The following is a 16,352-nucleotide window of genomic DNA, read 5'->3' on the forward strand; positions in this document are numbered from 1 at the left end:
CGTACTCGTCATCCCGTGACTTTCCAAAGTTGATAAATAGCTCCTTAGTCTTTGCTGTATTAAGAGACAGGTTGTTCTCAGAGCACCAGCTCAATAAGTTCTGTACCTCCGTTCTGTACGCTGATTTCTCTCTGCTGGAGATCAACCCGATCACTGTTGTGTCGTCTGCGAATTTGACGATGGTATTGGTGTTAAGTGCAGGTACACAGTCGTAAGTGAAGAGGGAGTAGAGTATGGGACTCAATACACAACCTTGTAGTGTACCAGTGTTCAGGATAAACAACAGGAATTCTGCAGGTGCTGGAAATTCAAGCAACACACCTCAAAGTTGCTGGTGTCACACAGCTATCACAGCTATAGTCTCACAGCTATCTGGACTATTCCTCTTCTCACCCTGTCGCTTGCAAAAACGCCATCCCCTTCTCACAATTCCTCCGTTTCCGCCGCATCTGCTCTCAGGATGAGGCTTTTCATTCTAGGACGAGGGAGATGTCCTCCTTTTTTAAAGAAAGGGGCTTCCCTTCTTCCACTATCAACTCTGCTCTTAAACGCATCTCCCCCATTTCACGTACATCTGCTCTCACTCCATCCTCTCGCCACCACACTAGGAATAGGGTTCCCCTGGTCCTCACCTACCACCCCACCAGCCTCCGGGTCCAACATATTATTCTCCGTAACTTCCGCCACCTCCAACGGGATCCCACCACTAAGCACATCTATCCCTCCCCCCCCCCCTCTGCATTCCGCAGGGATCGCTCCCTACACAACTCCCTTGTCCATTCGTCCCCCCCATCCCTCCCCACTGATCTCCCTCCTGGCACTTATCCGTGTAAGCGGAACAAGTGCTACACATGCCCTTACACTTCCTCCCTTACCACCATTCAGGGCCCCAAACAGTCCTTCCAGGTGAGGCAACACTTCACCTGTGAGTCGACTGGGGTGATATACTGCGTCCAGTGCTCCCGATGTGGCCTTTTATATATTGGCGAGACCCGACGCAGACTGGGAGACCGCTTTGCTGAACATCTACGCTCTGTACGCCAGAGAAAGCAGGATCTCCCAGTGGCCACACATTTTAATTCCGCATCCCATTCCCATTCTGACATGTCCATCCAAGGCCTCCTCTACTGTAAAGATGAAGCCACCCTCAGGTTGGAGGAACAACACCTTATATTCCGTCTGGGTAGCCTCCAACCTGATGGCATGAACATCGACTTCTCTAACTTCCGCTAAGGCCCCACCTCCCCCTCGTACCCCATCTGCTACTCATTTTTATGCACACATTCTTTCTCTCACTCTCCTTTTTCTCCCTCTGTCCCTCTGAATATACCTCTTGCCCATCCTCTGGGTTCCCCCCACCTTGTCTTTCTTCCCGGACCTCCTGTCCCATGATCCTCTCGTATCCCCTTTTGCCTATCACCTGTCCAGCTCTTGGCTCCATCCCTCCCCCTCCTGTCTTCTCCTATCATTTTGGATCTCCCCCTCCCCCTCCAACTTTCAAATCCCTTACTCACTCTTCCTTCAGTTAGTCCTGACGAAGGGTCTCGGCCTGAAACGTCGACTGCACCTCTTCCTACAGATGCTGCCTGGCCTGCTGCATTCACCAGCAACTTTGATGTGTGTTGAGTCGTGAAGGACAGGCGAGGGCCCAGTCTCACTGCCTGTGAACGGCCTGACAAGAAATTCAGGACCCAGTTGCAGAGTGATGAGCTGAGGCCTAGCTGGTGGAGTTTGGAGATGAACTTGCTGGGGATGACACAACTGTGGCGAACAAAAGAAGTCAAAGCCAACATAAAAGGCAAAGAGACTGCATACAATAGAGTAAAATTCATGGTAAGATTTTAAAAATCAACAGAAAGCAACTCAAAATGTCATTAAGAGGGTAAAGATGGAACAGGACAGAAAGCATGCCAATAATATTAAAGTGTCTTCAGATACATAACATGCAAAAGAGAGTTGAGTGTGGATATTGCACCACTGGAAAATGTTGCTGGAGGGGTAGTAATGTGGGCAAGGAAATGGCAGAGGAATTGAATAGGATTCTTGCATCAGTCTTCACTGTGGAAGACAGTATATAAGACCATAAGATAGAGGAGCAGAATTAGGCTATTTGGGCCCTTGAATCTGCTCCATCATGGCTAATTCTTCCTCAGCTTCAGTCTCCTGCTTTCTCTCCATATCCCTTCAAGCCCTCATGGGAAACATCCTTTCCACATTCACTCTATAAAGCCCTTTCAACATTTGATAGGTTTCAATTGGATCATCCCTCACTCTTCAGATCTAGTGAATACAGGCTCAGAGCCATCAAACAGTCTTCATATGACAAGCCGTTCAATCTAGGAATCATTTTCATGAACTTCCTTTGAACTCCCTTCAGTTTCAGCGCATCCTTTCTAAGATAAGGGACCCAAAACTGCTCACAATACTCACCAGTGCTTTATAAAGTCTCAACATTACATCCTTTCTTTTATGGTCTAGTCATTTTGAAATGAATGCTAATGTCACAATTGCAATCCTCACCACCCACCTAACCTGCACAAGGACTTTGTAGCTCAGATTTTTGTATTTTCTCTCCATTTAGAAAATAGTTTACCAAAGTGCATGACCATACACTTTCCAACACTGTATTTCATCTGCTATTTCTTTGCTAATTCTTCTAATCTGTCTAAGTCTATCTGAAGCCACTCTCATTTTCTCAAAATGACCTACCTTCATATCATCTACAAACTTTGCAAGAAAACCATCAATTCCATCATCCAATTCATGGCATTTAATGTAAAAAGAATCAATCACAGCATAGACCCTGTGGAACACGATTATCACCAGCAGCCAGTCAGTAAAGGTCCCCGCTATTCTCACTCTTTGTCTCCTGACAGTCAGCTACTGCTTTATCCATGCTGAAATCTCTCCTATAATGCCACAGGTTCGTAGCTTGTGAAGCAGGCTCATGTATGGCACCTTGTCAAGTGTCTTCTGAAAATCCAAGTATGCAACATCAACCAATTCTCCTTTGTCTATCCTGCTTACTTCTTCAAATAATTCCAACAAATTTGTCTGGCGAGTTTTTCCTTGAGGAAACCATGCTGACTACAGCCTATTTTTATCATGTGCCTCTAAGTACCCTGAAACCACACCCTTAACAATCAACTCCAACATCTTCCCAACTGTTAAGGTCAAACTAACTGGCTTTAATTTCTTTCCTTCTGCCTCCCTCCCTTCTTGACGAGTGGAGTGACATTTGCAATTTTCCAGTCTTCCGGAACCATTCCCGAATCTAGTGGTTCCTGAATGATCATTACTTATGCCTCCACAATCTCTTCAGCCACTCTTTCAGAATTATGTGGTGTGCTCCATCTGGCCCAGGTGACCTATCTAACTTCATTCCTTTACTTTCTCAAGAGCCCTCTCTCACACCTCCCACACTTCATGCTGCCCTGACACCTGGAAATTCGATCAGACTGCTAGTGTCTTCCACAGTGAAGACTGATGCAAAATGCATCTTCAATTCATCTGCCATTTCCTTGTCCGCCATTACTACCTCTTCAGGATTGTTTCATAGTGGTCCAATATCCACTTTTGCTTCTCCTTTACATTTTATGTATCTGATGAAACTTCCATATTCCATCTTTTCCTTAACTACTTTATTTAATTGCCTTCTGTTGGTTTTTAAAAGCTTCTCAATCCTCTAACCTCCCACTATCTTTTGCTCGATTATATGCCCTCTCTTTGCCTTTTTGGGCAGGTGGGGCTCGTCAGCCTTGGACAGCAGCCTGCCTAGGAGGAGGAAAACTCTGAGAAAGAGGGAAGCATACAATATGTTACCTCATCCAAGCCAAATCTCGCCTTACCCCTATGAGCCAAAACCGCTCTAATACTGGCACTCTCAAAAGAATGCTGCTCTGCGTGCATTTACGTTATATTTATCACCTTTTCTAATCAATCTCTCTCATTGACTCGTTGCTGCCCAAATCAGAGAAACTGTAGCAAAGCACTGCCTTTTAAATCTGAATTGTGGTCCTGATTGAAGTTTAACTCTTTTTACGCACTCTTTTCATTGATTACCCAATCGCTAGGTATCAAGTGTTCCCAACACAAACTTCTGTCACCTGCCTGTCTCCTTCCCTAATATCACACCCTCCCTCATTGGGACTTCTAATTGGGACTTGGAAGTGAAGGAAACTTTCCTGAACTCATTTGACAAACTTTATCCCATCTGGTCTTTTTACAGTGTGGAAGTCCCATTCAATGTGAGGAAAGTTAAAATCACCTACTATCATAATCTTATGTTTTTTGCAACAGTCTGTGATCTCTCTACAAATTTGTTCCTTTAAATCCCTTGGACTGTTGGGTGGTCTGTAATATGGCCCCATTAACATGGTCATACCTTTCAATTCCTCAGTTCGACCTGTAACACCTCACCAGACAAGTTCTCCAGTCCATCCAGACTGAGCACCGCTGTGACATTTTCACTGTCTAGTACTGTCACCCCTCCTCCTTTAATGCCTCCCGCTCTGTCACGTGAAAAACAAGGGAACCCCACAATATTGAGTTGCCAGTCCTGTCCTTTCTGCAACCAAGTCACCCTAATGGCTATGATATATAATTTCAGGTGTTGGTCCATGCCCTGAGCTCATCTGCCTTTCCTACGATACTTCTTGCATTGAAATATATGCATCTCAGGACATCACTCGAACCATGCTCAACCCTTGATTCCTGATCTCTGTCTCTACAACCTCTCAACTAACTGTTCTGGCACTCTGGTTCCCATCCTACTACAAATCTAGATACCTCACCCCCACCTTCTGTACAGCACTAGCAAACCTTCCTGCTGGAATATTAGTCCACTTCCAGTTCAGGTGTAAACTGTCTCTTCTATACGGGTCCCACATTCCCTGGAAGAGAACCCAATGATCAAAAAATCTTATGCCCTCCCTCCAACACCAGTTCCTTAGCCACGTATTAATCTGTATAACCTTCCTATTTCTTGCCTCACTTGCATGTAGCAATCCTGAAATCACAACCCTGGAGGTCCTGTCCTTTAACTCCCTGAACGCTGTTTGCAGAACCTTGTCACTCTTCCAACCTGTGTCATTGGTACCTATGTGGATCACGACCTCTGGTTGCTCACCCTCCCACTTAAAAATGCTGAGGACTCGATCTGAGAAGTCCTGAACTGTGGCAGCTGGGAAGCGACATACCATCTGGTAATCTTGTTCTCATCCACAGAGCCACCGTTCTGTTCCCCTAACAAACGAATCCCCGATCACCACAATTGATCTCCTCTCTCCCCATTTTCTTCTGGTTGGCAGAGCCACTCAGTGCCAGAGACCTGACCGCTGTGACTTCCGTCTGCTCGGTCATTCCCCCTCTGCTCGGTCATTCCCCCCTCTGCTCGGTCATTCCCCCTTCTGCTCGGTCATTCTCTCCTCCCCCAGCAGTATCCAAAGTGATATACCTGTTGTTGAGGGGGATGACCACAGAGATACTCTACACTGGCTGTTTACTCCCATTCCCCTTCTTGACTGTCCTGCACCTTGAGTGTAACTATCCCTCTATATGTACTTCCTATCACCCCTCAGCCTCCTGAATGATCCAGATTTTATCCAGTTCCAGCTCCAAATCCTTAACACGGATTAAATCCACTCTCAGCACCATGAACATCTATCTACTGGGCGACTGTTTGGGAGTGGGATCTGCCATTTTCCCCTCTAGGGGGATGGGACGATGCTCTCAATTTGGATGGTGCTCTGGACTTTTGTCTGACCATGAGTGGAATGTTATTTCAGGTTCCCGTGAACGTTGCTGTGGGATTCTCGAGGACAGGGTTTAGTCGTTGAGTGATGAAGTGGCAATATCTTCCAGCGATTCTCCTCCTGCTGGTCACCACGTCTCTTGGTAAGACAGTGCTGTGTTCCTGGGTTCCCCCTGCCCCAAATCCTCGGGACAACTTTCTTCCGATTGGGATGTCCTGGGTGGACAGTGTGGAACCTGCATCCTTGGTTGAGGTGGTTTACACTCACTAAACATTGAGTGATGAACCTCCCAGCGTTGGCGGAGACGGATGGGTTTTGGAAATCAGTGATCGAGGTGACCAGCGTCACAATCAGATCACAAGGTGTTGGAGCAGAATAAGACTATTCAGTCCGTCAAGTCAGCTCCTCCATTCATGTTCAAGTGTACCATAGAACCATAGAAACTACAGCACAGAAACAGGCCCTTTGGCCCTTCTTGGCTGTGCCGAACCATTTTCTGCCTAGTCCCACTGACTTGCACACAGACCATATCCCTCCATACACCTCCCATCCATGTATCTGTCCAATTTATTCTTAAATGTTAAAAAAGAACCCGCATTTACCACCTCATCTGGCAGCTCATTCCATACTCCCACCACTCTCTGTGTGAAGAAGCCCCCCCTAATGTTCCCTTTAAACTTTTCCCCCCTCACCCTTAACCCATGTCCTCTGGTTTTTTTCTCCCTTTGCCTCAGTGGAAAAAGCCTGCTTGCATTCACTCTATCTATACTCATCATAATTTTATATACCTCTATCAAATCTCCCCTCATTCTTCAACGCTCCAGGGAATAAAGTCCTAACCTATTCAATTTTTTTCTGAAACTGAGTTTCTCAAGTCCCGGCAACATCCTTGTAAACCTTCTCTGCACTCTTTCAACCTTATTTATATCCTTCCTGTAATTTGGTGACCAAAACTGAACACAATACTCCAGATTCGGCCTCGCCAATGCCTTATACAACCTCATCATAACATTCCAGCTCTTATACTCAATACTTCGATTAATAAAGGCCAATGTACCAAAAGCTCTCTTTATGACCCTATCTACCTGTGATGACACTTTTAGGGAATTTTGTATCTGTATTCCCAGATCCCTCTGTTCCACTGCACTCCTCAGTGCCTTACCATTAACCCTGTATGTTCTACATTGGTTTGTCCTTCCAACATGCAATACCTCACACTTGTCAGTACTAAACTCCATCTGCCATTTTTCAGCCCATTTTTCCAGCTGGTCCAAGTCCCTCTGCAGGCTCTGAAAACCTTCCTCACTGTCTTCTACACCTCCAATCTTTGTATCATCAGCAAACTTGCTGATCCAATTCACCACATTATCATCCAGATCATTGGTATAGATGACAAATAACAATGGACCCAGCACTGATCCCTGTGGCACACCACTAGTCACAGGCCTCCACTCAGAGAAGCAATTCTCTACCACCACTCTCTGGCTTCTTCCATCGAGCCAATGTCTAATCCAATTTACCACCTCTCCATGTATACCTAGCGACTGAATTTTCCTAACTAACCTCCCATGCGGGACCTTGTCAAAGGCCTTACTGAAGTCCATGTAGACAATATCCACTGCCTTCCCTTCATCCACTTTCCTGGTAACCTCCTCGAAAAACTCCAACAGTTTGGTCGAACATGACCTACCACGCACAAAGCCATGTTGACTCTCCCTAATAAGTCCCTGTCTATCCAAATGCTTGTAGATTCTGTCTCTTAGTACTCCCTCCAATAACTTACCTACTACTGACATTAAACTCACTGGCCTATAATTTCCCGGATTACTTTTCGATCCTTTTTTAAAGAACGGAACAACATGAGCCACTCTCCAATCCTCCGGCACTTCACCCGTAGACAGCGACATTTTAAATATTTCTGCCAGGGCCCCCGCAATTTCAACACTAGTCTCCTTCAAGGTCCGAGGGAACACTCTGTCAGGTCCCTGAGATTTATCCACTTTAATTTTCCTCAAGACAGCAAGCACCTCCTCCTTTTCAATCTGTACAGTTTCCATGGTCTCACTACTTGATTCCCTCAATTCCATAGATTTCATGCCAGCTTCCTTAGTAAATACAGACACAAAAAACCTATTTAAGATCTCCCCCATTTCATTTGGTTCCGCACAAAGCCGACCACTCTGATCTTCAAGAGGACCAATTTTATCCCTTACAATCCTTTTGCTCTTAATATACTTGTAAAAGCTCTTTGGATTATCCTTCACTTTGACTGCCAAGGCAACCTCATGTCTTCTTTTTGCCCTCCTGATTTCTTTCTTAAGTATTTTCTTGTACTTCTTATACTCGTCAAGCACCTGATTTACCCCCTGTTTCCTATACATTTCATACAACTCCCTCTTCTTCTTTATCAGAGTTGCAATATCCCTTGAGAACCAAGGTTCCTTATTCCTATTCAATTTGCCTTTAATCCTGACAGGAACATACAAACTCTGCACTCTCAAAATTTCCCCTTTGAAGGCTTCCCACCTACCAATCACATCTTTGCCAGAGAACAACCTGTCCCAATCCACGCTTTTTAGATCCTTTCTCATTTCTTCAAATTTGGCCTTCTTCCAGTTCAGAACCTCAACCCTGGGACCAGATCTATCCTTGTCCATGATCAAATTGAAACTCATGGTGTTATGATCACTGGAACCAAAGTGCTCCCCGACACAGACTTTTGTCACTTGCCCTAATTCGTTTCCTAACAGGAGATCCAATATTGCATCCCCTCTAGTTGGTCCCTCTATATACTGATTTAGAAAACTTTCCTGAACACATTTTACAAACTCTAAACCATCTAGACCCCTAACAGTATGGGAGTCCCAATCAATGTATGGAAAATTAAAATCTCCTACCACCACAATTTTATGTTTCCTGCAGTTGCCTGCTATCTCTCTGCAGATTTGCTCTTCCAAGTCTCGTTGACTATTGGGTGGTCTGTAATACAATCCCACTAATGTGGCCATACCTTTCCTGTTTCTCAGCTCCACCCATAAGGACTCAGTAGACAAGCCCTCTAATCTGTCCTGGCTGAGCACTGCTGTAATATTTTCCCTAACAAGCAACGCTACTCCCCCACCTTTCATTCCTCTGCCTCGATCACATCTGAAACATCGGAACCCTGGAATATTAAGCTGCCAGTCCTGCCCCTCCTGTAGCTTATTGTCATACAACCGTAACCATAGACACATATACAACCAAACGAAACAATGTTCCTCCGGACCAAGGTGCACAATACAGTACACACAACTCACATACAATCGTAACCATAGACACGTATACAGCCAAACGAAACAATGTTCCTCCGGACCAAGGTGCACAATACAGTACACACAACTCACATACAATCGTAACCATAGACACGTATACAGCCAAACGAAACAATGTTCCTCCGGACCAGGGTGCACGATACCGTACAGATAACTCACAACCGTACACACGAATACGGCCAAATGAAATAATGTCGCTTGGGACCAAGGTACACGATACAGTAAACGCAACTCACATACACAACTCATAAATTATTATCACCCCTATGACATGAAGAAATAACGCAGGGGATTTCCGATGCAAGATGAAAAGTAAACAGTATAATGCTGCTGGCATTTCTGATGAGACCTGGGTGTTGACAGGGAGTTCCGTGGTCTCACAGCCTGGGGAAAGAAGCTGTTTGCCAACCTAATGCTCCAGTACCTCCTATGGTTAGGTGTCAAAGAGATTGTTGACTGGTGGGAGGGATCACTGACAATGCTCAGGGCCCTGTGACTGCGGCACTCCTGATAAATGTGTCTGAAGGGTGGAAGAGAAACCCCGATGATCCTCTAGCCCGATGGCTGATTTATTAATCCTCTGAACACTATTCTCCTGCCTTCTCCCTGTAACCTTTGACCCCGATTAATCAAGAACCTCTCAATCTCCGCTTTAAATATACCCAATGACTCGGCCTCCACAGCTGTCCAGGAAAACAAATTCCACAGATTCTCCATCCTCTGGCTAAAGAAATTGCTCCTCGTGTCTGTTCGAAAGTGGTGTCCTCCTATTCTGAGTTGTGTTCCCTGGTCCTCAACTCCCCCACTCTCCACATCCTTCCCACCTCCACTGTATCCCAGCCTTTCAATATTTGATAGGTTTCGATGAGATCCCCGCTTGTTGTTTTTAACTGCAACACTTACAGGCCCAGAGACATCAAAGCTCCTTGGTTGTTAACCTTTCCATTCTTGTGATAATTTTCATGAACCCTGTCTGGACACTCTCCAAGGGCAGGACATCCATTCTGACAGACGGATGGTAAACGGCTTTATAGTTTTCAAATGTTATGATTAATGTTGTAATAATTATTCAGGAATGCAGCAGGTTAAGAGGCCCGTGTGCCTATGTCTGTCGGATATTCCTTTCCTCAAGTTTAATTGTTATTGAACCACACGTGAACACAGCCGAACGACACCGTGTAACTCTCGGGTCGAGGTGCAAACCACAGTCCCAATAGTCAGACACAGCACAAGGCACATTCAGCACACGAGACAGCAGTAAACATGCAGTTTCACAAAAATATAATCTAGCCCAGGTCCCTGAATGTCTTGCCCTGTGTTTTGATGATGCAGAGGATGTTGTCGGCAAGAAGAAGCTGATGCAGTCCGATGATCACTCGCTTGTAGATCCGCAAACACTATCCAGGTGGTCTTCCACTAAGCAAACACTAGCAGGCAGCACCAATCGCTCTCATTAATTTAACGTCTCTGCTGCCAGAATACTGTACAATAAATTACATGCAGTTTAAGTCAGTGGCGATAATTCTGTCTCTGTAAAGCATCCAAGGGTTTACTGTGCACACTCTGACTGCGTTTTGCCTGCACGTCTCCAGGGGAGTTCATCGTGATCACGCCGAGCATGCCTGTTGTGGCCGAGGTGGGCCAGAACGCTGTGCTGGGTTGCCAGCTGATTCCGGCCGAGGTCCTCGTGGAGATGGAGGTGCGCTGGTTCCGGACGGACTGGTCCCAGGTGGTGCACCTGTACCGGAAGGGGCAGGACATTCCTGATGTCCAGATGGCACAGTACTCCGGGAGGACGGAGCTGTTCAAGGATGCCTTTCCCCAGGGGAACGTCTCCCTGCTACTGAAGAAGATTACCGTGCGCGACATGGGCCGCTACAAGTGCTTCGTAGTCTCCAAGGCTGAGGACCAGGAGGGCTCTCTGCAGCTGCAAGTTGCCAGTGAGTGAGGTGTCGCCGGACAGCAGAAAATAGGCTGTGGGGATGATCTGAGGGCGCAGGTTTGCAGAGGACCGAGTGGGTATACTTTGTCCCAGTGGTCGCAAGACAGTACAGGCAGCAGGAGGTTAGCTGGGGGGTGGGGAAGTCTCCTACAGGGGATGAGCAATTGCAGAGGACTGGGGATGGAGTGGTTTCGGAGTGGACAGGAGGAATGTAGAAGAGCTGAAAAAGGTGAGAGGTGAAGAGGGTTTGAGGGGGTAGAGGGAGGGTACGATACTGGGAGAGGAGTGGGTGGGATGAGGGGAAAGGGAGGGCAGGATGAGGAGAGAGGGAGGGATTTGGGGAGGAGTAGTGGGAGTGTGGGATGAGGGGAAAAAGAGGGTAGGTTGAGGGGAGGGGAGTGGGAGGGCAGCATAAGGGGAGGGGAGCAGATTTGAGGTAGGGTGGAATAAGGGAATGGGAGTTAGGGAGATGGAGGCCAGGATGAGTGGAGAGAGGGAGGGCGGGATGACGTGATGGGAGTTGGGAGGGAGGCCGAGATAAGGGGAGGGGGGAGAGAGAGAGTGAGGGTGTGATAAGGGAAGGGGAGGGGTAGGAGGGAGGGTGGGATAAGGAAAGGGGAGGGGTAGGAGGGAGGGTGGGATAAGGTAAGGGGAGGGGTAGGAGGGAGGGTGGGATAAGGAAAGGAGAGGGGTAGGAGGGAGGGAGGAATAAGGGGAGGGGGTAGAGGGAGGGTGGGATGAGGGGAGGGAAGAGGGAGGGGAGTGGATTTGAGGGAGGGCAGAATGATGGGATGGGAGTTGGGTGGGAGGGTGAGATAAGGAGAGGGGAGTGGTGTTGAGGGAGTGTGGGTTGATGGGAGTTGAGGGGGAGTGGAGTTGAGGGAGGTTGGAATGATGGGAGCTGGGAAGGAGGGTGAGATAAGGGGAGTGGAGTGGATAGTGACAGTGGGATGCTTGGAAAGGACGAGCGAGTGCAGAGGAGGACGGGAGTCGGTGGGACTGTGCTGTGGAACGGTGGAGCTGGTGGCTTACTGAGATGGATGTACTGAGGGAGATGTTGGTACGTGTGGGGGGTGAGAGAGGTCATTACGGTGGGTCGGGGGAATGCAGGGGGCAACATGGATATTCTCCTTTGTGAACTCTTGTTTAAACTGAACTGGCACCATTGCCCACTGACACCCCTGCACCCTCCAGGTATGGGAGACCCGCCCACGATGAAGATGGTGGGCTACGAGGGCAACAGGATCCTGGTGGGCTGCGTCTCGGAGAAGTGGTTCCCGCGGCCGTTAGTGTTGTGGCGGGACGCCGCGGGCCAGCTTATCAGTGCACACCAGGAATCAGCAGAACCGGACGACGCTGGGCTCCTGAGGGTGGAGAGTGTCATCGCTGTGAGTCGCTCCACCCCTGGTGTGTACTCCTGTGTCATCCAAAACCAACTTCTGGGCCGGGAGCATGAGGGACGGCTGGAGATATCAGGCCCATTCACCACGTGCTCAGCTCCGGTCAATTTTACAGATGGAGTTACACATCTCGAGGAGAGTGATACGGGCTTTGAAGGTGGTGCAGAGGAGGTTCACTAGGTTGAGTTCGGAGATGAGGGGGTTAGCCTTTGAGGAGGGACTGAGTTGACTGGGACTATACTTGCTGAAATTAAATTTTGTAAAATCAATTTATAATCAGAATGCATATATGTTACGATATGCTATCTTGAGATTCATTTACTTGATGGCATTTACAAGAAATATAAAGAAATACAATAGAATTTCTGATAAACTGAAAAACAACTAAAAAAGAACATATTTTGCAAATAGGAAAAATAATATTGTGAACTTGCTTTGAAAATAGTTCCTGAAAGTGAGCACTACACACAAAATGCCGGAGGAGCTCAGCAGGCCAGGGAGCATATATGGAAAAGAGCACAGTCGCCGTTTTGGGCCGAGACCCTTCGGCAGGAGTTTGCAGTTGTAGAAGCACATTAGAGTTGTGGAGAGTGGAGTTGTCCATGCAGCTTCAGAGTCTGGGGTAATAATTGTTCCTGAACCTGGTGGTGTGGGAGCAAAGACTCTGGTTCCTCTTGCTTAGAAGAATGAGAGGGGATCTTCAAGGGCTTAGATTAGGGATTAACTTTATTTATCACAGGTACATCAAAATAGGGGACTCAATAGTGAGGGGAACAGACCGGAGGTTCTGTGGATGTGAACAGGACACCTGGATGGTATGTTGCCTCCCAGGTGCCAGCGTCAGGGAAATCTCAGATCGTGTCAACAACATTTTGGAGAAGGAGGGAAACCAGCCAGATGTCTTGGTACATATTGGTACCAATGACATAGGAAGGAAAAGCAATGAGGTCCTGAAAAGAGATTTTAGAGAGTTAAGTAGAAAGCTGAGAAGCAGGACCCCCCAGGTAGTAATTTCTGGATTGCTGCCTGTGCCACGCACCAGTGAGGGTAGAAACAGGATGATTTGGCAGATAAATGCGTGACTGAGAAAGTGGGGGGGGGGGGGGGTACCGGAGTGAAGAGGTTCAGGATAGAACGGATGGTAAAAAAGATAGCATGCAGTCAGGTTGGCAGAAAGGGCAGGCAGTTGGGTGATGGGACATAGTCGTAGGCAACAGGGTGAGTATCAAAACATTAGGGATATAGAATCAGAACGAGTAGCAGATACGGTACTCAAGATGTTGTATCTCAATGTATGGAGTATAAATGTCGCGGCTGCAGAAAAGGTGGATGTCATGGAGGGATTGTCCACGGAATCGCTGTGGATGGAGGTTAGGAACAGGAAATGGTCCATAACTCTACTGGGTGTTTTTTATCCTCATAGTAACATGGATATCGAGGAGCAGATAGGGAAACAGATCCTGGAAAGGTGTAATAGTAACAGAGTTGTTGTGGTGGGAGATTTTTAATTTCCCAAATACCATTTGGCATCTCCCTGGAGCAAGGGGTTTAGATGGGGTGGAGTTTGTTAGCTGTGTTCAGGAAGGTTTCATGACACAATATGTGGATAAGCCATCAAGAAGAGAGACTGTAATTGATTTGGTAGTGGGAAATGACTCTCCAGCACTCTCCTCCACCCCACCCCCCTCCCACCGCTCCTCCCACGCAACATTACCCACCGTCATACTTCATTGCAGACATGATATTAGACACCTCCCTGGAATCAGAAGATTCCTCGACGCCAATGTGGATGACATCAGGGGTCTGGGAGCCGAAGAGAAGGATGGCGTACCTCACACTCACCTCAAAGCGACTGATCTATTTGAAGAGCCTGTTGATTAGAGGAGTGCTTGCATTTCCCCTCAACCCAATATCCTCTCCCTGGACAACCCATTCCATCCAGCGTCCACGTTACTTCCTTTTAGGGAGGACGTGGAGGCTTTAGAGAGGTATAAAAGAGATTTACCAGGATGCTGCCTGGATTAGAAAGCATGTCTTACGATAGGTTGAGAGCTACTCAATGGTCCAAATTAGACCTTGTCAACGCCCTTTATAACTGCAAAATAATATTCCTACTACTGTAGTCAATACATTGACTTAGAAAGCTTTTACAGTTCTATATACCCGTGACATCACTTTCATTGAGATATGGATCTGTATTCTGTTCTGCACCATCACACACTGCCATCTCGATTACGGCACAATTCCCACCATTCGTGAGTCCTACCCTGTGCTATTCCCACCTTGTGTAAATCCCATTCAGTATATGTGCTATCCTTGTAAATCCCACACTTTTTAAACCTACCCTGTTTACCTCCTATTCTATGTTAATCCCACAGTTTGTAACTCCCACCCTGTGTGAGTCCCGCCCTGCGTGAGTTCTACCATGTCAATGAACTTGCTTATTATAGGAAAGACATTGAGGCTTTGGAAAGGGTACAGAAGAAATTTACCTGGATGCTGGTAAAGGAGGACTAGAGTTGACCTGATAGAGGTGTAGAAGATGATTAGAGACATAAATCGAATGGACAGCTGGAGACTTTTTCCCAAGTTGGAAATGGCTGATATGGGAGGACATAAGGTGAAGTCAGTGGGAGGTTTCTGTACAGAGAGTGGTGGGTGCATGGATTGCCCTGGCAGGGGTGGTGGTAGAAGCAAATGCACTGGGAGCATTTCAGAACCTCTTACATCAGCACTCATGGAGGGATGAGAAAAACGGAGGGCTATCGGGAGGGAAGGGCTGCAGTGGCACAGAGACAACACTGTGGTGGACAGGAAGGCTCTACAATGGGTGGTCAAAACTGCACAATACATCACTGGTACCAGCCTTCCCACCATCAAGGGCATATGCATATACAGAAAGGTGCTGGAAAAGGGCCAGTAACATCATGAAAGATCCCACTCATCCTGCTCATAGACTGTTAATCCCACTATCATCAGGGAGGAGACTACGGAGCATCCACTCTAGGATCACCAGACCCAAAAACAGTTACTTTCCCCAAGCAGTAAGGCTGATCAACCCCTCCACATCCCCACTTTACCATTCAACGCTTCGTTGTCAACATCCATAAAGAGGCCTGCCCTTCCATTGGTTAACTTTTTCTTCAATAGTGATAATGTTTTCACTTTTCCAGGCTGTGCTCTCATTTAAGTTTAGTGGTGTACACTTCTTATCAGAATTACACATGTTCATGTGAAGTGTTGAACCCTGTTTTCGATGATGAAAATATATCCCTTGAAGTTTTATCTGACTGTTGCGTAAATTTGTAATGTCTGTTTTTCCTCCCTCCTTCTATACTAGATAGTGTTAATCTAAGTGCATTAGAATGTATGTAATGTTTTCTGAAATTTGTCATTTCAGTTCTTGCTTTTCTTTGCAAGTTATCCAGATGTCAGGGCCGTGGAGCAGGCATCCAATCACAGACCCAGTACTGTACACACAGTGATATCAATTGAGTAACAAATCCTGAGGTGCAAACAAAGTTGGCATCAAAGTTCAGGCAGAGATCAAAACATCTAGAGAAATCCAAAAACCAGAATTGGGAAACAGGCAGAGTCGATATTCAGACAGACAGAGTACAGATACGAATGCTGGAAAGGCTCAGGAAAATTCACTGGCACAATCTCGCAACAAACAGGTGAAAACACAGGACTGAAATACACTGAGCAATAGGACCCTGGTCAGACCCCACTTGGAGTACTGTGCTCAGTTCTGGTCGCCACACTACAGGAAGGATGTAGAATCCATAGAAAGGGTGCAGAGGAGATTTACAAGGATGTTGCCTGGATTGGGGTGCATGCCTTATGAAGATAGGTGGAGTGAACTCAGTCTTTTCTCCTTGGAGTGACAGAGGATGAGAGGTGACCTGATAGAGGTGTATAACATGATGAGAGGCATTGATCGTGC

General features: G+C 46.8%; 1 protein-coding gene across 1 annotated transcript; it reads left to right on the forward strand.

The window, feature by feature from the left end:
- Positions 1-5,785: 5,785 nt before the first annotated feature.
- Positions 5,786-15,757, forward strand: LOC140198478 (butyrophilin subfamily 2 member A1-like). The gene is made up of 3 exons (XM_072259564.1): positions 5,786-5,895; positions 10,657-11,004; positions 12,201-15,757. Exons 1-3 carry the CDS (start codon positions 5,841-5,843, stop codon positions 12,584-12,586), a joined length of 789 nt encoding a protein of 262 aa, XP_072115665.1. The 5' UTR covers positions 5,786-5,840; the 3' UTR covers positions 12,587-15,757.
- The last annotated feature ends 595 nt before the right edge of the window (positions 15,758-16,352 follow it).

The sequence above is a fragment of the Mobula birostris genome, chromosome 5, assembly GCF_030028105.1.
Source record: "Mobula birostris isolate sMobBir1 chromosome 5, sMobBir1.hap1, whole genome shotgun sequence".
Classification (NCBI taxonomy): Eukaryota; Metazoa; Chordata; class Chondrichthyes; order Myliobatiformes; family Myliobatidae; genus Mobula; species Mobula birostris.